Source organism: Otolemur garnettii, unplaced genomic scaffold, assembly GCF_000181295.1.
Source record: "Otolemur garnettii isolate 467f Iridium unplaced genomic scaffold, OtoGar3 scaffold00191, whole genome shotgun sequence".
NCBI lineage: Eukaryota > Metazoa > Chordata > Mammalia > Primates > Galagidae > Otolemur > Otolemur garnettii.
Window position 1 is genome coordinate 2,830,571 of NW_003852586.1, and position 21,921 is coordinate 2,852,491.

Below are 21,921 nucleotides of genomic sequence, written 5' to 3' on the forward strand. Positions count from 1 at the left end.
CAATAAAAGTAATATATGATCAAGTGGGAGGGAATCTTCCATTAACTATCTCACCACTTTTATAATGAGGGTTATAAGTTATTTTAATAAGATAGATTCTTATATCAAAATATTAATATGCTTAATTTTTTCAGAAAAATATTACTTTATATAAGATTAGATGCATTACAGAATAAGGATTTTCTTAGCAATAGGTCTAAAAATAGCTTGAAGCACAAATTTTTTTTTTTTTTTTTTTTTTTTTCAGTTTTTGTCCAGGGCTGGGCTTGAACCTACCACCTCCAGCATATGGGGTCAGCTACCTACTCCTTTTAGCCATAGGCGCTGCCCAAAGCACAAAATTTTTTTTACAAATTTTTGGGTTGTAGACAATGGATGTGTTAGAAAAACTTCTAATAAAACATAATTGTGTTTAAGAATTTAATTTTTACCTTTATGACTTTGATTTGCACTCTTGGTTTCTCAGCTTTTTCTCTGTCCCCTCTGCTCTCAGTTTTCAGCTCTTCTGCTTTCCGTTAATAGCACTGCTTTTGGTGGGTGGACACTCCTCCATTCATCTTCTCTAAAACAAGTATAAAGTCACTGCTTGACCATCAAACCAAGACATCTGTTTCTTACTAATTGTGTTTGAATATTGTGACAAGGCCAGAATTTTAGTTTTTTAAAAAACCATAGAAGTATAATGATAATGCACTAATCTTGTTTCTTTGGTAAACAGATACCTGTTTACCAAATACCAAACACTTTTATTTCTAAAACCAGTCTACAATGTATTGTATTTATAATTCATTTTATATTATAAAGGACATTCTTAATTATAAACTAAATTGTCATAAAAGGGCCTAAGACAGTTGAGTTGGGCTTTTTAAATAAACTTGAACTTGTTTTGTTATTTCACAGTTCATCAGTGCAGATATACATGGGATTTGGTCACGATTATTTTGTGATTTTGGCGATGAATTTGAAGTTTTAGATACAACAGGAGAAGAGCCAAAAGAAATTTTTATTTCAAACATAACGCAAGTATGATTATATCAATGAACTTTTTAAAATAAATTTTTTAAAGTTGATGTGAATGTTGTTTTCAAAAAGGTGGTATTAGGAAAATATTGTCATAGTAGTATTTTTTTTATTTGTTTTGCAGTGTTTTACCATAACTCATAATGGAATATGTTGTTAATTTTTTAAATGCAATATATTAAAACTAACTTGAAATCTGCATATTAATTAAGTATATTCTTTATTTCCTCTAACAATATTTAATACTTAAAGATCAACATTTGCTTGCCATAAATTTTAATTTTGTTCTGAGTCATGTTCCTAGGAACATGGACTGATCTCAGTGTCAGATCATGCATGTATGAAATATGTGGGTTACCTGGCCTAACACTCTGACCATATAGGAAGGGCTGCAAATCATCTTAGACAAAGTCATTTCTCATTTGTTATGTTTCTATAACATTATTTAGAAGGCAGATCAGGTTTAAAATTAATTGAGCTTCAAATGAAAAAGTCTGAATTTTCTAACCATACCTGATATCAAGTAAGCTTAATTTTTTTTTTTTTAAGAGACAGAGTCTCACTTTATCACCGTTGGTAGAGTGCTGTGGCATCACAGCTCACAGCAACCTCCAACTCCTGGGCTTAGGTGATTCTCTTGCCTCAGCCTCCTGAGTATCTGGGACTACAGACGTCCATCACAATGCCCGGCTAATTTTTTTTTTGGAGGGGGGAGCAGGTCGCAGTTTGGCCAGGGCTGGGTTTGAACCTGCCACCCTCAGTATATGGGGCTAGCGCCTTACCCACTGAGCCACAGGTTCCGCCCAGTAAGCTTAATTTTTTATTACATAAAAGAACTAGAGAAATCATAAAAGACTATGATCCCCTCTTAATACTTTTTAACCTAAATAATTTACTCATGCTCTTTGTCATCAACTTACTTTAAAGTCCCCAGAGAAGCCAAATACATATAAGGCAATGGTAATATACTTTGGCGTGCTAGTATTTGTGCGTCTGTCTTTATGTTTTATTTTTAAAACCAGTGTAATGTCTCTCTCATGCCTTGTTAAGAAAAATTTATTGAAAAATCATCCTGTGTATCATTCTGCTACAGAATGGGATATTATTTCACCTGAGTTATTCTTTCAGGCATATTACTTCTTAGCCTTTTACCTTGTCTACTTTGTATTAATTTGTCCCCAAGAATAACACATTGTTGGAATAAGCCCCAAAAGATAGTTTGGATTCTTATATTTTGTCGCTATTTTCTTTTATTGGACAAGGTTATTTTTTTTATGTATACAGATTTTTTTCTAAATGACTTTGAAACTAATAAATAACTCCGTTTTTTGTAAGTCATGAGAATTTTTAAATATATGAAATATTTGAACCCCTCTGTAAAGTCTCCAGAACATCTCCCACAAAAAATAGATATTTTTAACATTCATTAAAAAAAAAACAGTAATAATTTCATCATTATTTTGTGACAGTTCTTTAAGGCTTACTTTTACTAATGGAAAAGAATAGCTTAGAAATTTGTGATAACTTTTTTTGTGTAAGATTTGGAAGAATATGTGAACTTATTATTTTTAGGCTAATCCTGGCATTGTCACTTGCCTTGAAAATCATCCTCACAAACTTGAGACAGGACAACTCATAACATTTCGAGAAATTAATGGAATGACAGGTTTAAATGGATCTACACAACAAATAACTGGTAAATTTATATGTTTTATTAGTTCATTCATACTTATTAGTCAGCATCTTTATAGTTCAGATACTACAGTCAGCATTGGGAACATAGCTTCACCTTCATTCTTTTGAAGTTGGGGGGTAATGCTTATATAGAGTGGCTATTATGAAAGGTTTTTTTTCCTTAACATTCACTAATTGGTACTTCTCTAAGGTAGATATCTTTTAATGTGAAAAAAGATTTTGTGTATGTGTGTGTGTGTGATTAAGTAGAATTAAAAATGAATCCTACTTCAGACCTGGTTCCTTCTCCAAGAGGTAACAGCAGCTAAGTTTGGTGTTTACTCTGCTGACCTTTCTACCTACTTAATATGCAAGTAATATTTATTATATGTTAAGTGGAAAGTGGGCTCACTTGTTTTTTTAATTTAATATTTTGAATAAGCAAATATTTCAGAAACAAGAAAGGGTAAATCTTTATGGTGAAAGTTTTCTGCCCATCCTTGGTCTTGCCTTCTCGTTCTTATTTACCTACTACAGGTAACCACTGCTCTTAATTTATTGTGTACCCATCCAGGTTTTCCTTTTCCTTTTTTTACATAGACGGTAGCAGATTATATATAGTGCTACATCAGTAATTGTAGAGGTTTTTTTTTCCTTTAAATTTTCTTTCATGGCTATATAATATTTCACAGTAGGGATAAAAATATCAGAGCATTTCTTTTTCTTTGTCACCTGAGTGCCACCTGTGATCCCAGCACTCTGGGAGGCTGAGGCAGGTAGATCGTGTGAGGTCAGGAGTTCCACATCAGCCTGAGTGAGAACAAGACCCCATTTCTACTAAAAATAGAAAAACTAATGAGACATTGTGACAGGTGCCTGTGGTCTTAGCTACTGTGGAGGCTAAGACCGGAGGATCATTTGAGCCCAGGAGTTTGAGGTTGCTGTGAGCTGTGACACCACTGAACTCTAGCCAGGGCAACAGAGTGAGACTCTGTCTCAAAAAAAATAAAAATAAATAGACAGGGTCTTGCTGTTGCCCATGCTATCCACAGGTACAAATAGAGTGCACTTCAGGTTCAAATTCCTGGTCTCAAGCAATCCTCCTGCCTTAGCCTCTCAAGTAATTTAGACTATAGGCAACCCCCAAACTGTTCCTGGACAAGGAATAATTTTAACTTACCTTTTTCATATTAGGAATGAAGTTTAGTATCTTTTTCTTAGGTTTTAGAGCTATTTATTTTTTCTCTGATGTGAGCCATCTGTCCTTTGCCATTTTCTTGTCAAGTTATTGATCATTTTCTTAACCATTTCTAGGAACTCTTGATTTTATAGGGCATATTTGCCAATTTTTTAATATGAATGGCAAATACTTTTCAGTTTGGTATTTTTATTTTGACTTTCCTTGTGATGGGAGTTTATCATGAAGTTTTCTTTTTTATGATTATATAATCAAATTTTTCTGTCTTTTCTCTTAGGGCTTTTATGTTGAGTATTATTTAGGAAACCCTGCTGCGCTGGATTATAAAGGATTTTTTTCTCCATGATTTTATCTAAAAACAATTTTGACATTTAAACTTTTTGACATTTAAAACTTACATTTACAATGGGATAGATATGTTCCTGGATGACTTCCCCCCCCCAAAGATTTGTCAAATAATCTTTTTTCCTCACTGGTTTGAGGTGCACCTTTATTGTGTCCTTTGTGAACTAGGGTCTTTTTCTGATTTTCTAATGGACTCTCTGTCTGTTCATGAGCCAGCAGCACACTGCATAAATTGTAGAAGTATGATACATAATTAGTATCAATCTTAGTGAGGCTTTATGATCTGTTTTGATGTCTGAAAATAAATACCTCTCATTATTTTTTTTTCTTTCTGACTTTTCTTGGTTATTTTTAAGTCCTGAAGTTCACATCGGAAAATATAGTCTAGTTTCCTATACTTCTCCCAACCTTCCATTAAAAAAAATAAAAAACTATTCTAGAATCTTAACCTTGTAAACTAAAGAGAATTAACATTCTCATGAGGATGAGTCTCCAAATTTAAATGTCTATATTCCTATATAATGGTTTTCTTATTTTTTTATTCTAGTGATATCACCATTTTCGTTTAGCATTGGTGATACTACAGAACTGGAACCCTATTTACATGGAGGAATAGCTGTCCAAGTCAAGACTCCTAAGACATTTTGCTTTGTAAGTATTTTTTTCTGCATAAAAATATTTCTTTACAGAAAAGAAAATACTCAGTTAACCTAACAGTTAAAGGCCAAATTGATTTTGTTTTTTAATGTGCATCTACTTTGAGGAAAATGGAATTAATCTAAGGAAATAAACTGATATCAACAAAAAAATTGCGTATCTTCTATAGCTAGAATACCATATGCATATAGTTGAGGTGTATACGTATACCCCAAAGGAACTTTAGCTTCTTTAATCATCAAAGAGCCGAGTGTACTTTATAATTTACTTTCTAAGATGAGATAAAACATGTAAAGATTTAGGAAGGCTTGTTTTGCTTTATTACTCAACTATTTGTTTGAAATACATATAAGGAATTTTTTTTATATTAACATGATAATCCAGATTTTTAAAATTTTATAAATTAAAAAAATAGTGTATACACTGGAAATGTAAAATAATTCCTGGAAACTCCTGCTGTTGAAAGGAAAATATAATTAGCTGCATAGAGAGAATATGAGACTACTGTTGTCTAGGAACTAAGGAATCTGCTGCTGCTTACATCTTACAATCTTACTTGATTGTCTTTGCTTTTTCAGAACTATTAACTCCTATGCTCCTTTACAAGGCTTTGTTTAAGCCAAAGTTGGAACGAAAATATAAGTTAAAATGTGCAGTATGGCTGGCCAAGTCTAACCCTGTATATCTTCTTGTGCCCTGTTCCCAATTTTTAATTGGATAGTTTATGCCTCAAGTAATTTAAGATTGGGTGGTTATTTCAGGGTTGTGTTTTGAGCTTTTGTTTTTCCTTTGTGTCCTTTGATCCACTGAGAAGGTTTTAACTTGAGTCTATTCGTCAGGCATAACAAATCTTGATAACTTGATATAGAAAAATATAGTAGCTTTTCTATTTAAACATAATTTTTTTCAAGAATGCCAATATTTTTACTAAGTGGTCCCAGATTTACTATGTGGAACAGGTTGATTTATTTCACTTTTCTTTTTTTAAATGTGGTCAAGGTAAGGAAGAATGGTAGCTGTTTTATATTTGATTAAAGTATCAGATCATATCAGGTTGACATACCAGGTCAACCTCATTTATTTCAGACCTTCAAGAGAGATCTCCATTGCTTTTAGTGTATTGACATATAACATATTTTGTTTTGTCAACTGATTATTCAGTTGCTCTCAAGTAACAAGTTGTATTTTTTTTTTTTTAATTAGGAATCACTGGAAAGGCAAATAAAACATCCGAAGTGCCTTATTGCAGATTTCAGCAAACCTGAGGTAACTAAACACTTGGCAGGTTTGAGAGAGGCAGAGGGGTGGGGGGTGGGAATTGGCTAGTGGTTATAAGGTTAAAATAGAGTAACCACCTGCTTACCTTGGTGTTGGGTTTCCTAGTAAAGGGTTATACTCACATATCTAAAGTTGACGCTCAAGGGTTAAAAACAGGAATTTGTATCATGGAAAAAATGTTAGAATAATAGGAAAAGCTTTACTTTTGTAATGATTTGCTAGTTTAGATGATTAAAAGATTATTTCAATAATTTAGAGATGACCTATTAGAAGACTTTCTGAAGTGTGTAGAATTTTATATAATAAATATTTCTTACTAAAGAAAAAATCTTAGTTGTATATCCTAGTTCTTTAAATCACTAGAGGTAATTTTGTAACAATAAATGTATTTGTGGTAAGGAAGAAATTAGCAGTTTCCAAATTTGTAAATATTAATAAGGAAAAGGAATTAGCTGTTCTTGTGCCAACTTTTTGCCAATGTCATTTGATTGACATCACTCCAGGTTCTTTCATGCAGTGTCCTGGTGAACCCCAGCCGGATGCCTGGGTGGAAACAGGTGCTGTTGTTAATGAAAGCATTCTGGAGCTTTAAACAGTGGGTTCTTGGGAGGTCAGATAAATCCCTTCTGAGCAGGAAGGACAACCAGGATAAAATAAAAGAGTACAGGCCAAGTTACAGTATTCAGAGTTTATTAATAAACACACAACTCTACAAAATTAAGACAAGGCTTAACAATAGAGTAGGAGGATGGAAACAGCTCACCAGTTCTTACTCAAATTTTTACTTATTATATACCCAAAGCTACCTTTTTCCAATGTGACATTCTTTCTTAATTTGCATAGTTAAAAGTAAAGATCACATTAACCCTTAACATAACTGAAAGGTGTAAATGGCTTGGCCCAGAGACCAGGCCTCAGAGATTTTCAGGCCAAGTTTATTGAAAAGGGAGGCTGACCCACCTCAGCAGTGCAAAGATGGCCTCTGTGCGCAGGGGCAGTTAGAAACCACTTTTATTTGGAGGTGGCGTGGGCACATTCCACAGGTTGCCTGTCAGGTTACCGTTTGTGGGGGGCAGACTTCTTGTGGGGTGGCGTCTTTGTCTTAGGAGGAGAAAAGGAAGAGGGGGAGGAGAAAAGGGTTTATGTGCTGCTGCCTTAGACCCCCCAATAATTCAGTGTAATTCAACTTGATTGTCTTTACTTTTTCAGAATTAACTCTTAGGCTCCTTTACAAGGCTTTGTTTAAGCCAAAACTGGAACAAAACAATAAGTTAAAATGCTCAGTATAGCTAGCCAGGTCTAACTCTGTATATCTTGTGCCCTTCCCAATTTTTAATTGCATAGTTTATGCTGCAAGTAATTTAAGATTAGATGGCTATTTCACAGGGTTGTGTTTTGAGCTTCTGTTTCAGTGACCTATGACAACATTCCACTTCAAAAGTTAATCTTAAATTAATCCACATAAACTACTCAAGATGGGCATCTTGAGGATAGGAGCTAAATTTACAAAATAATAAGAATGGGAGACAGGGGGTGAAGGTCAGGCAGGTCCTAAACCAGCCAGACCAGCTGTGTCATGTCCGTCTTAAGCTTGCCTGACTCCATCTTCTCACTACCCATGTTTTCACCCTGGTGCAAGATCAAAGTCTGTTGGGAAATTAGTCTCTGATACAGCATCGTTCACGTTGCAAGAAAAATGACTCCCTGATCTTCTCACAACCCCGCCCCCCATGCAGTCTGCACAGGTGCCCCTTGCTCTGCTTTGCCCTTGGCCTTTGAATAAATTCATTCCTATGTTAATCTTCTTTGGCCCTCTGCTTTGTTTTGTCAAATTTAACTAATTCCTGGCAGAGTTGATCTCTGCTTTATAAATTTCTCTCTGAATAATAAAAGGGCTTCTTTTTGCTTTTCAGAGACCCTTTCATTGATGCACCCTAAGGCCTTACAGGGAGCTTACCAGCTTCTCTAACCCTCAATTTTTTCTCATATGTTAAATACAGTTGATAATAGTATTAAGTTGATAGGTTTATTGTGGGGATTATTAAATAGTGGTTAAAAAGCGTTAAACACAGTGCCTGGCACATGAAAGCACTCAGGATATTTTGGCCAATTTTTATTGTTCTCCATAGGCACCTTTACAGATTCACACAGCTTTGCTTGCCTTGGACCAGTTTCAGGAGAATTACAGTCGTAAGCCAAATATCGGGTAATGTTTCCTGTTTAAACATAACTATTTTCCTTTTTTAAAAGTAATACTTCAAAAACTTTTTTAAGAAAAGTAACCCCCTTGAAATTGCAATATCAATACATATTTCGAACTATATAACCATTCTTTATGCTTTCTGCCCTTTTTTGTGGGTGGAGTGTAGAGAGTGGTTTACAAAAATTAAATCATACTAAATGTGAATTTTCCCACTTTGAAGTCTTTAAAAGCTACCACTTTTTAAAACAAAATCTAAGAATTAATTCAATTGTTAGCCCATTTTTGCTTTGTATATTTAAAACTAAATCTTACTGTCCTAAGTATGATTTTGAAGTAATATATTTATAAGCCAGTTATCTTTAAGCCAGTGAAACACTTTGTGTGACCTGTTAGCAGAATTCCATGTTCTTTAATATAGTTCATAATTTTAGTTTTGCATATGCCCTACTGTTTATGGCAGTTGAGAAAAGTGAAGTTAGAGTCCTTTGCTTTGAATTGCAGATGCCAACAAGATTCAGAAGAACTGTTCAAACTGGCAACATCTGTAAGTGAAACCTTGGAAGAAAAGGTGAATATTCAAAGTTATGGCTTTCAAAAAATTCGTTTGTAACATATAAATGTTTTATATATTAATAGTTTCTTATCCTTTAAATCCCAGCTAGTTATTGATATTATAAGGTTAGGCAAATTCTGCTTTTGTTTATAGACCTGTAAAACAGAGTTGACAAGCCTCACGGTGTTGTTGTGAATATCAGTGTGGTATTAATGTCTTTTGTTCGTCTGTTCTCCTTTACTTGGTTTGTAAACCCACTCAACTTCATTTTCTGTAAGGCATCAGCTTTTCCTGTAATTTACCTCTTTTATACATTATGCAGTCACATCTTTTAGTCACATTTTGCATATCAGATTAGACTTGAACATATCACCTAGATAATGATTTTTTGTGCTGCTGATGCCTGTGTCTGCCAGTAAACAGTTTCGTTTAAGAAGCTGTCAACATAGCAGTGTTAGTATAATTTTTTGAAAATTTTATTTTTATTCTTATTTTATGAAAATAAAGGGTAAATGAAAGTCTTAACATCAGTGGTAGGAAGTTCTGATTTCATATATGTATATATAACTAGAGAAAGAATAAATGTACTGAAGCAGAGGCTCACTAGTCATAAACAAAATGCCTTGTGTTGTGTATTTAATGGTTAGAGAAAGGAAATATATGAAAAGCTAGAAATAGAGTTAAAGACTATGATTAAACCGAAGGATATGGTTAGGGACTTATTTGGCTTATTGAGGTAAAATTTACATGAAGTTATGTACAAAATTCTGTACATAACTCAACTGAACACAATGACTTCCAAGTGGGCAGACATATCACCACTGTCAAGATAGAAAACATTTCTATAATACCAAATAGTTCCCTCGTGCCTCTTTGTAATCATTTCTAGCCCACACCCAAACTCTGGCAGCCGCTATAGTTTGTTCATAAACTCTTTCCAGAAAAAGCACCACATGCTTCATTGCTAAATGTCACTATAATGGTACCTTTGAGGTATTCCCCTCAGGAAGCTGTGCATTGACTGATGCCAGTTCCTACTCCACCCTTCAAAGCACTTTTGGAAGGAACTCTTTTTCTGGAATAGCCATCAGAGCTGTTGTCATTGTCTGGCAATTAAGTTCATGAACTCCTCCTAGAAAAATTGCTGTGAAGGGTGGACTAGGTGCTGACATTGGTGCATAGCTTCCCTACGGCAGTACCTCTGAGGTGACTGTAGCAGTATTCAGCAATGAGGGAAATAGCACTTTCTTTTTTTTTCAGTTGTTGGCCAGGGCTGGGGCCGGCACCTTACTCCTTTGAGCCATAGCCGCCACCCAGGGAGATAGCACTTTCTGTAGGACAAGTTCATTGACTTAACTGTCAGACCTCTATGTTTAATTTTGTAACCAAACTGCCAAATAGTTCTAAAAAGTAGCTGTACGTTTTGCATTCCCACCAGAAATGTATGAGAGTTTCAGTAGCTCTGTATCTCTCCAATACTTTGTATTGTCAGTTCATTTTTAATCATTTTGACATGTGTAGTGTCTTAGATACATATTTTAAAATTATTCCCTTAAGTTCAGTTTGTCAGTTTTTCATTTTGTAGCTTGTGCCTCTTGTCCTAAGAAATTTTTGTTAATGCAAGTCACAGTTCTTCTATGTTTTCATCTAGAAGTTTTATAACTTAGTAATTTAATAATTTAATTTTTGTATGTAATGCAAAGTATAGTTCAAGATATGACCATGCAAAGTACAGATCAGTGTACATAATTATACTGTACACTAATTTTGTGCAGTTTCATGAGTTTTTATATACTGTATAACACATAGATCAAGATTAAGTTTTCTATGTGTGAGTGTCCAGTGACTTTGGCTCATTTACTGAAAACATTGTTCTGTCCAGCAAAAGTGAGGGCATCTTCGCCAGCAGTTACTAACCCATGGTATGTAGGCCTATTTCTGAGCTCTGTCGTCTTCATGTTGATTGTTTCTCTTTGCCAGGCCCATCCTGTCTTGATTATTGTGACTTTCAGGTTAAGTCTCGAAACTATGTTTCATGAATTTCTATAGTGCATTTCTCAGAAGGAGCTCAGGATTATAGTATTCTGAGTTTTTTGTCTCAAATTTTTTCTTTATCCTTCATACTCGAAAACTAGCTTGACTGAATGTAAAATTCTAGGATCTTTCTTTCCTCACTGATAGATATCTTACTTTATATCTTGCTATGAAATAAGATGCTAGCCTAATCTTTGTACTCTTTAACAGTAATCTGGACTTTTCTGCCTTGAGACCCTGTTTACAGAGGGGTCCAAAAAAATGTGTATACTTTTAAGAAAGGAAAAAAACTACTGAAATTGTAACACTCCATATACACCCATAACAAAAAAAGAATATAAGTGATGCATGTGACTTCTGTGTCACAGGAGGTGCTCACATGGTCACCAGCAGCGTTCAGACACTTCTGACTGTGGGAACTACTCACTTACTTACCATGGATGCGTGCAGCTGTTGGGTACATGGAGGGTCCTGCTGCATACTCACACCTCACTGTCACTGTGCATCCACAGCATTCTCTAATTTCAAATACTTCAAAATGGTCTTTGCATACCTCAAAGGACTGGTGCTTCTGCCATTTTCTCTGACTGTCTTGCCTGTCAAATGGTGACACTTGGCACTTGTTCGATTACCACCATATTTTGAGTGAATGCCGTACCACATTGGTACTATAATTCAATTCAGCTTTGAGAAGGAATACATAGATAATAGCTCTTAAAATGTGTATATATATATTTTTGGCACCCCTGGTATTTGCCCTTTTGGCACCCCGGGTATTTGTCCTCATCTGTGAAATCTAATAGTGTCACCAAATTAGATCTCAGCAAAGTTGAGTGTTCACTTCGTTTTCTCAGGTACACAACGAGCCCATTTCAATATGTAGATTAAGATATTCTTTAATAGGTTATTTCTTTCCCTGTATGGAGAGGCAGAGTGGGTCATTTTTGTTCTTGGTTTTTAAATTTCTTTTTTTTTTTTTTTTTTTTGAGACAGGGTCTCACCATGTAGCCCTTGGTAGAGTGCTGTGGCATCACAGCTCACAGCAACTTCAAATTCTTGGGCTTAAGCTATTCTCTTGCCTTAGCCTCCCAGGTAGCTGGGACTATAGGCATCTGCCACAACACCAGCTTTTTTTTTGTTTTTGTTGTAGTTGTCATCGTTTTTGGTTGTTGGTTTTTAAATTTCTAATTCAAGATATTTTTCCTCCATCTTCAAAGTGCTTTTTATATAATTTATTCCAATAAATTTCACACTACTTGTGATTAGTTCAGAGGAAATTTTCAGTAACTACAATGTTTTATTCTAACTTTCTGCTTTTTTAACATTAGCATTGTGTTACAGACTGATTGTTGTGCTTAGTGCTTAGTTTTGGGACAGGGTAAGGATTTAGGGTACTTTTTAGATTTCTACTTTTATAACATTGTCTTCTCTCAGGATACAGGAAAGGACTTTACTTAACGGTGACTTTCATTTTGGTGGAGAGATGTTGGCTGTCTTGGTGGTCTCTGGTTTCTGCCTTCCTCCTTGAGTCTTGTTTTTCAGATTTTGTCCCTTCCTTTCCTGCTCACCTCTTTCTCTCCCAGAGAAGTTCTTCTCTGTAACTAGGGCTGAGACCTGCAGGGTGTCATGCTCTTCAGAACCTTGTGCACTTAGGTTGGGGTTTCTTTTTCTTTGGATGACTTAGACTGTTTTGTCACCGTTTAGCCTTTGGCTCTGGTTTATGTAACTACTTCATCCTCTCTGCTCTGTGTAGGCTTGTAGTGCTATGATGGCAGAGGTGGCTCTGTGGGGGGTTGGTCTCTGTTTCTCTACTTAAAAATCAGTTTATAATATTCTGTTTCCTAGTAATGCTAATGCCCTGTACTTTATATCTCTTTGTAGTTATACTTGTGTTCTAGAGATTGTGTGCAGAAATGTAGATTTAGGCTGTTGTCTATATCCTAGGTTAACCAAAACATTTCAGGATTTGGATGCTTATTTATTTACTAAAAAAAAAAAAAAATAGAATCTTGAGAGATAACATGACCTAATAAATGATGAGACTATAGCTGTGAAATTGGCCATCTGAGGTTTAGATCCTGGCTTCACTGCTTACTAGCTATGTAATCTTGAATAAGTTATGTAGTCTTTCAGAGTTTCCATTTTCTTAGAGTGTATTTTCTAGGATTATTTTAAAGATTATGTGCAGACTTAATATACAACTTGGCATAGCAGGTGCTCACCCAGACTAACTGCTGTCATCATTCCCGTCATTGCTTACACTGTTGTCACCACCATCTCTATTCAAAAATGGCACAATTGAAGTCATAATCTGAGTCGAGGTTGGTGCTTAATAGTTGAAAATAATGAGATATAGAAAATTGAAATAGAGTACATATTTACCATTTTTGTACCACAAATATTATTGAAAGTATAATAAAAACCCTTCCCAGGCCATACCTGTGGCTCAAAGGAGTAGAGTGCTGGCCCTATATGCTGGAGGTGGTGGGTTCAAATCCAGCCCTAGCCAAAAACTGCAAAAAAATAAAAAATAAAAACCCTTCCCTTTTCCCTCAAAAATACATAAAATCTATTGTTATATAGGGTTTCAGGAGATTGAGCCCTGCTTGAAGCTTATAGTTAAGATTAGTGGGGTGGTGCCTGTGGCTCAATGAGTAGGGCATAGGCCCCATATACTGAGTGTGGCAGGTTCAAACCCTGCCCAGGCCAAACTGCAGCAAACAAAAAATAGCCAGATGTTGTGGCAGGTGCCTGTAGTCCCAGCTACTCCGAAGGCTTAGGCAAGAGAATCACCTAAGCCCAAGAGCTGGAGGTTGCTGTGAGATGTGATGCCACAGCCTTCTATTGAGGGCAACAAAGTGAAACTCTGTCTCTAAAAAAAGGTAATAAAATAAAAACATAAAATTAAATTAAGATTAATAATATTTACAAAATAGAAAGAGAAACCAGAATTTATGCAAAGATCTTTTTCACATATAAGAAATTGTGCTAAAATAGTAGCTCCAAAATCAGTCTATAGTATTTCCTTCATAATACTAATAAATTTTAATTTTAGGAATATAATTTGAATTTTTTAATATAGTTGAGAAAATTATCTTTAACAATGTATTATGTCATTATTCATTGCTGTTCTTTCTATTTACCACTTCTGGCGTAAACTGATAGCTTCTTATTTTTATGAGTCCTATTATTTTAATTTATTTTCATTTATCTCGGTTTAAAGTTTTTGGTAGTAGTTTTCATTAACAAACTTCTTGAAAAAATTCTGGTTGTTTCTAAATACTGGCTGATTGGTATCCCAGAATTGTTAACAAAAACTATCAAAACAAATAAGTGATAGATTGTCTAGTAAATTCTACACGGTGCCTGAGGGTAAGCTGATTCTTAAAGACAAATGGGCAAGTCCTGATAAAGGGAAGCACTAAAGTAACAGGTAGCATCAGCTTGGATGGTTTTGACTTAAAAGCTGTTCAGTAGGAAACTGAGTAGCTTTCTTAGAAGTTAAATTCTGTTACAATAATTCTCACATTAGTTATTGAAATTTTAAGTGTGCTATATGAATACTGTTAACCTCCTCTCTTTCATGGCATGTCCCAGCCTGAAGTTGATGCAGATGTTGTACGCTGGCTCTCCTGGACTGCCCAGGGCTACTTAGCCCCTCTGGCTGCAGCAGTAGGAGGTGTTGCCAGCCAAGAAGTACTAAAAGCTGTGACTGGAAAGTTTTCTCCTTTGTGCCAATGGGTTAGTTCTGAATTTTAATGTTTTTTATTTATACATTTGAGGTTGAATTCTCTACTCACAAAATAAATGTGTTACATATTATTCTGTAGTGTTGATATATTTGAAAAGCAACCTTCAAATAGTTTTTGATGCATGAGAGAGATGCAATTAATATGCTCCCCAAACCTATTTGTGTAATTGAAATCAACAGGATGATATTTGGGGACTATTGAGATATAACCCAAAGTTGTCTTCTTGATGTATTTCCCTCAGTTGTGAGAGTAGGGGAAGAGTTTTCTGTCTTTCTAGCTGTTCTCCACTGCTGTCAGCTTAGTGTTCTCAGCTCTCAGAACTCTTGAGCTTGCTCCATGGAGTCTTTTGTATCATGAATCTTCAGGTCCCTTCCTGAGTGTAAACTTCTAAAGATGGAAGACACAGGCATGGCACAGGTTTCAGGTCTGTGCAGGGTGAAAACATCACAACATGAATAAGAACTCTCATTTCTGTTACCAGAAGAAATAATTGGCAGAAGGAATCAAAGGAGACACTCTCTTTAGACACTTTCTTTTTAAAATACTTCATTTATCTTACTTTTATATTTTAAAAAGTACGTAATGTTATTTTGCTGCTGAGTTCTTTGATTTCTTTTAAACAGAATACATTAATAAAAGTGTGGTCTACATACAACTATTAACATGAGAAATAAAATATTGTTATTAATATCAATTTTATGTTATAATTCATAAGTATTTGATCATCTTCAAATTTAGCCACATAAGTTACTTAAATGAAAGTGAGAATAAGAATCAGTTCTTTTCACAATTGTAAGAGGGACTTTACCTAACAAATGCAATGATAACCAGGTTATCAGTGTAACCTGGTTTCTTGTACCCTCAATGAATCCCCAACAATAAGAAAAAAAAAATCAGTTCTTTTTTTCATTTACTTAAACTAATTGTTCAGTAGTTTTAAAAATGCCAAAATATTAGTGTCCGAGATCATTTTCTCTATCGTGTGTGTAGCTATAGATGATATAATTTATCCAACCTGGAACATACATACAAAAGTAGGTACTTTCTTCTCAAAAAGTAATCGAATTGTTTATTTAGTTATAGCTGAAATTGAATAGGGCTTCCGAAGATTTTATGTAGTTATAAAAAATAGATTTGGAGATGAAATTTCCTTTGGTTTAAAATTAGAATATATCATCTTTAGGATGACTAAGTGACAGTAATCAAGTTATGAATCTTTTAATAGTTTCTTCAAGTTTTACCTTCTTTTAATGAAGTAATGTAGTACTATATAATATATATTTATAAATTATGTTTTTAGTATTATTTTGCTCTAAATTGGTGTTTGTAATAATTTTTCCCTTAATCATTAAATAACTATAGAAAAGAATAACTTCTGTTCATAGTATTTTAAGTTTTATACATAATAAATTGTGTTTTTAATCTTCTACTTTAAGTTATATCTTGAAGCAGCGGATATTGTTGAATCCCTAGGCAAACCTGAGTGTGAAGAATTTCTCCCACGGTAATTTCTGTGGCTTTTTCTTAGTTGAGTAAGAAGCATATATAGAGTTTTTGTCTAAACATCCATTTGTTTTATTTTTTCTTCTTATTCATTTATTTTTATAGTTATTTCTTCTCTACTTAAGAGTCACTTTCAGTATTATTATACTATATCTCTTTATTATTTTATAAGTAATTAATGCAAAGTTTAAATTGTATACAATGAGAATAGTTAGCGTTTAAAATATCATAATAATGTTAGATTAAAAAATTTCTACTGCAGTCTTGTTCATTTTTCATCTTTTGGGATCATAAATCTCTTAGAGAATCTGATAAAAATTTAGAGATTTATTCTTTCTAAAGTACACATTTCCCAAACATCTGCTTCAATTTAAGTGGGTTAACAACTCCAGAGTCCATTCATTCCTCTAAGAGCTTTTCCTAAAAACCTCTGGCTCAGAAAAAATTTTTTTCTAAATAAACTAAAGTCGACCTTCACCTAAATCATTTGGACTTACACTATTAAGTCAAATAGAAAAGAAAAAAGAGAGGTTGGGAGCCATGGTTCACACCTGTAATCCTAGCACTCTGGGATGCTGAGGTGGATAGATTGCCCTGAGCTCACAGGTTCTAGACCAGTGACCACTGAGCAAGAGTGAGATTCCCATCTCCTGTAGTCCCAGCTACTCAGGAGGCTGAAGCAGGAGAATCATTTGAGCCCAAAAGTTGGAGGTTGTGAGCTATGATGCTACGGCACTCTACTGAGGGCAACAAAGTGAGACACTGTCTCCAAAAAAAAAAAAACATATTTCTTTATGGTGTCTTTTCTCCTTCAAATAAGAATTCATGTGATAGGTTGGAACACATTTTTAAAGAGAATTCTATTCTTAAGTACAACATTAAAATATTAACCATAATGAAGCTAATCTTAATGTTTTTTGCTTTTCTGTTTCCTTGGTATACAAAATTCTCTTCAGAGGAGATCGGTATGATGCCCTGCGAGCCTGCATTGGAGAGACTTTGTGTCAGAAGCTACAGAATCTAAACATCTTCTTAGTAAGTGGTTGTAGGGATAAGGAGTGTATTCAAACTGCTACTGAATAGCAAGTTAGTTTAATAAACAAATATAAGTCCAAGTAAGAGCATGAGCAGTTGTGATGGAGAACAGCCTACAAAGTTGGAAATATTGTCTGCCCTTTACAAAAGTGTTTGCCCTCTTCTGCTCTGAAGAATTAGTAGATTTAAAATAAACATACAAATATGACAGTTTTGAACATGAAGTGATTTTCTAGAAGTATATTTAAAATGAAGAGTCAAGTTTGGCTTTCTTCCCCACATGTGTGATGGAACATAGGCATAATTCTGTCTGTCTCAGTGAGCCATGCAGGATGTTTCCCCAGTAGCACAAAACGTCTCTTTCTGACTTTATTATCATAAGCAATACTGAAAGTACTGGTTTTTGTTAATTTTTTTTTTTTTGCAGTTTCTGGCAGGGCTGGGTTTGAACCCACCACCTCCAGCATATGGGTTGGGCCGGCGCTCTACTCCTTTGAGCCACAGGCACTGCCCTGTGGTAATCTTTTAAAAAAATTTTTGAAAATCAGCTACTGCTGAGCTTTTACATGCATATGGAATCTATTATCCATTTAAAGTAAAAAATTATAGTATAGAAGTCTTAAAATAGTCATCAAATGAGTTTTGAGAAATGTCTAAAAGTAAGGAACCTTTTTCATTAAAATGTACAATGTTTTGTGCTGTTAGTTTCTAGGTTATGTAACAAGTGAGCTCAATGTTTGAGATGTTTTCTGTTCAAAGGAATTTTTAAACATTTTCTTGTTGAAAGGAATTACAAATATTATCCTTTATTTGGTTTATTCTTTTTTTGAGACACTTATAACAGCACAATAAACTTATTAAATATTTTAAAGCAAAATGAGTAACAAATGTTCAGGTTATTTTAAAAAGTGTGTACCAACTGTACATTTGAAGAAAATTACAATGAAATTGCCCTTTAATAAGTAAACAGCCATATTATTTAATCTGATAAATATCATTTTTCTCCTCCATAGGTTGGGTGTGGAGCCATAGGCTGTGAAATGTTAAAAAATTTCGCTTTACTTGGTGTTGGCACAAGCAAAGAGAAGGGAATGGTAAGGTAGAAACTTCTGAGAGTTAAAAGTTTGTGTTTCTGTCATTGCCCTTTTTTTTTTTTTTTGAGCTAATCTTTTCACTGCAAAGATCTGAAACATCAATATTTAAGGATAGGGTATTAAACTAGAAATCATAAGATTCTGATTCTCCCCTGACTACTTTTCAAAAGTTATATGACCTTGTGACAAATAACTTTAATTCTCTGCTCCTCAATTTTGTTCTCTAATACTGTAAAACTGAAATTTGTACTACCTACCCCTTGTAACAGTATTAGGACGATCAAATGAGAAAGGCCTTTGCAAACTTAAAACACATTATTATTGTTGTTATTTGTATTAGGTAGTTTTTATTAGTTGTTAAATCTTTAAGATGAGAAACGCTAATATTAGAAAATTCCAGGGTGTGTGGGGTCCAGACTTATGTGAAATTGTGAGAAGAGAAATAAATATAACCAACTTAGGACCATTGAAACCTTCAGAGCTTTGATTGAAACAGATGTAGCACTACATAAGGCAACACTTCATCCCCAGAGCATGTAGGACTGGGCAAAAAAACCCATCTCCAGTGAAGAAGATTCACATTGAAGAATGATAGTCGCTTAGAAAGAAGGAACCATCTGAAGAATCAGTCAAGGAAAACAGAAGAATTAATTCCACAAGAACTATAGATAATAGAAGAGCTACTGACAGTAGTAGAATCTGCAGATAATAGAACAGACTTTAAAGTTAAAAATTGTCAAAGGTAAGGAGGAATAGAAATGAGGAAAAACAAGGCAATGAAATTTTTACAAAAAGCCAAATAATTTCTGTATAATCAGTAATCTTAACATTTAGCTCTAAGTGAGAATAAATAAAAGTAAATATTAGTACCCAGAATGTTGTTTAGAAAAATACCTTTCTTTTAATGAAGGATGATGCATTTGCAAGGTCTAATATAAGTCTAGTAGAATTTTCAGAGAACATGAAGATAATGGATAAGAAATAGTATATTCCAAGGATAATGACAGAAGTTCTCAGAGTTGAAGAAAGACAAATGTTTGCAGATTCAAAAGATAAACAAGTCCCAAACAAATCAAAGGCAAAGATAAAGACTGCATACTAGACTTTTCATCAGCAGTATATTCTGGAGGGTAACAGAAGGGTATCTTCACAGTACTTGGGAAAATTACTGTCAGCCTAGATTTCCGTACTGAGCTAAGTTAGCTTGCAAGAAGGAGGGCAAAGTCAAGATACCTGATAAGTAAAATGATTAAAGATTAATGCATACTGATGCTTACTGAAAGGACTGTTAGATAATGTGGTCAGTATGTAAAGAGTAAGCAGAGGCGTTTGTTGAAATTCTTAGATTTAAACATTGATTTTTTAAAACTTGTTTTTTTTTTTGAGATGGAGCCTCAAGCTATCCCCCTGGGTAGAGTGCCATGGCATCACTCTCACAGCACCCTCCAACTCCTGGGCTCAAGCGAGTCTCCTGCCTCAGCCTCCCAAGTAGCTGGGACTACAGGCGCCTGCCACAACGCCTGGCCATTTTTTGGTTGCAGCCATCATTGTTGTTTGGCAGGCCTGGGCTGGGGATTCGAACCCGCCACCTTAGGTGTATGTGGCTGGTGCCTTAGCTGCTTGAGCCACAGGCGCTGAGCCGATTTTTTAAAACTTTTAATTAAATTAATACTGAGTGGGATGATTAGAAATAAGTGTAACTAAACTGTTGTTCACTGATACCATGGAAGGAAGAGGGTGAGAGTTCTAACTTAAATCAGATACTCTAAAATTGTTCAGGAGTAGGATAGAGATTTTAATTAATTAGATCTTAAATCACATGTACATGTTAAAATTTTGAGCATAGCCACATAAAAATAAAAATGTGGCTTTCAGACCAGTTTGTGGGGGCAGGAGGTTGGAATCTAGAAAACTTGATCAGTCCAGTAGAGGAGAATAAAAAGTGAGGTTGAAGGAGATGGAAGGAAAAATTCTTATAAATGTATCAGTAATCACAGTTATGAATTGATTAAGCTTTTGTGTTAAAAGATTGTTTTTTAATCTTTCATAACATCATTATGCAGAAATGTTGAAAATGCCAGGGAATTACCAGCTAAAATAAAATGAACATAGGGCTGGGCACAGTGGCTCACACCTGTAATCCCAGCACTTGGGCACACTAAGTGAGGCAAGAGATCACTTGAGGCTAGGAGTTTGAGACTTCATCTGCACAAAATTTTTTTTAAAAAACAGCCATGCATGATGGTGCACACTTGTAGTCCTAGCTAACCTAAAAACTGAGGCAGGAGGTTCACTTGAGCCCAGGCGTTTAAGGCAGCAGTGAGCTATGACTGTGCCACTGCACCTCTAGTCAGGCTACCAAAGCGAGACACTGTCTCTTTTAAAAAAGGGGTCTCACAAAGAAAAGAAAGAAAATCAATGTGTTTATAAACACCAATTGGCATGTAACAACTGGAACACAGTTTGAGAGATACTGCACTTAGACCAAGCTTGTTTAAAAACACTAGCTTTAAATGACAAGTATATTCTGAATACTCTTTAGATTATCTTGGATGTCTTTACTTCTTGCTTATCCTTTAGGATGAGAGTCTTAAAGGACCAGCTGTGCCCCAGGAGCATGAAAACAGCCACAGACAGTACTTAACAAGTGTCATGACAGTGTTCCAGTAGCACTTTATTTACAAAAACAGACAGCCTACCCAGAGGTTTGGAGACCTCTGCTTTAGCCAGAGTTCCTTTCAAATGTAAACATTTAAGCATTATTCCCAAATTAGTTGAGATTAAGAATAAATATAAGTTTAGGAAGAAGAGCTAGCTCCTCTCTGGGTAACTCATTACATAGTTCTAACAGGTGGTAGTGATCTTCCTGGCCTCTGTTTTGTTATAAATAATTTTTTTTATGTTTTGAACAGAAATTGCAGTTGGGCTCAACTGTTTTGTTTGATGTGTCCTATGCTAAACTTTAAGTATGATTAAATATAAAAGAGAAGTATTGGTAACCTTTTTTGAATATTTGTGTTATAATCTGTACCAGCCAAAATAATTTAGAATAATTCCTGGGGGTTCTTTTAGTCATACTGAGCAAAGCAAAATAGATGAAAATTTATCCATAATGTAACTTCAGCTATTTCTTCTTGACATTAGGTTACAGTTACAGACCCTGACTTGATAGAAAAATCCAACTTAAACAGACAGTTCCTGTTCCGCCCTCATCACATACAGGTATGTTGCTTGTTAGTCTTTTTTAAGTCATCTGTTGTCCTATACAAAAAGGAAGAGAGTCCCTTTTTATAAATAGAATATAGGGATTAAATAAGCATGTGTCCTTTATTAGAATTTCTTACATTATCAAGTAGTAGGAAGGACAAAAGAAAAGTATGAAATGATTTTTAATGCACAATATTGATTTTTTTTTTTTTTTTTTTTTGAGACAGAGTCTTACTATGTCACCCTTGGTACAGTACTGTGGTGTCACAGCTCATAGCAACCTCATACTCTTGGGCTTAAATGATTCTCTGCCTCAGCCTCCCAAGCAGCTGGGACTACAGGTGCCCACCACAATGTCTGGCTTTTTT

The 21,921-nt window shown here is 34.8% G+C and overlaps 1 protein-coding gene across 2 annotated transcripts in view; it reads left to right on the forward strand.

The window, feature by feature from the left end:
- The window catches only part of UBA6 (ubiquitin like modifier activating enzyme 6), a 70,986-nt gene that overhangs the window by 23,814 nt on the left and 25,251 nt on the right, over positions 1 to 21,921 (forward strand). Inside the window, exons 8-18 of one of the 2 annotated variants that reach the window (XM_003800970.3) lie at positions 901 to 1,023; positions 2,593 to 2,716; positions 4,785 to 4,888; positions 6,098 to 6,160; positions 8,302 to 8,378; positions 8,877 to 8,943; positions 14,560 to 14,703; positions 16,151 to 16,218; positions 17,174 to 17,252; positions 18,266 to 18,346; positions 21,491 to 21,568. In XM_003800970.3, the coding sequence (XP_003801018.1) occupies positions 901 to 1,023; positions 2,593 to 2,716; positions 4,785 to 4,888; positions 6,098 to 6,160; positions 8,302 to 8,378; positions 8,877 to 8,943; positions 14,560 to 14,703; positions 16,151 to 16,218; positions 17,174 to 17,252; positions 18,266 to 18,346; positions 21,491 to 21,568 (1,008 nt within the window). The remainder of the gene's footprint in view (positions 1 to 900; positions 1,024 to 2,592; positions 2,717 to 4,784; positions 4,889 to 6,097; positions 6,161 to 8,301; positions 8,379 to 8,876; positions 8,944 to 14,559; positions 14,704 to 16,150; positions 16,219 to 17,173; positions 17,253 to 18,265; positions 18,347 to 21,490; positions 21,569 to 21,921) is intronic. The other variant, XM_023507591.1, reaches the window with a different exon arrangement.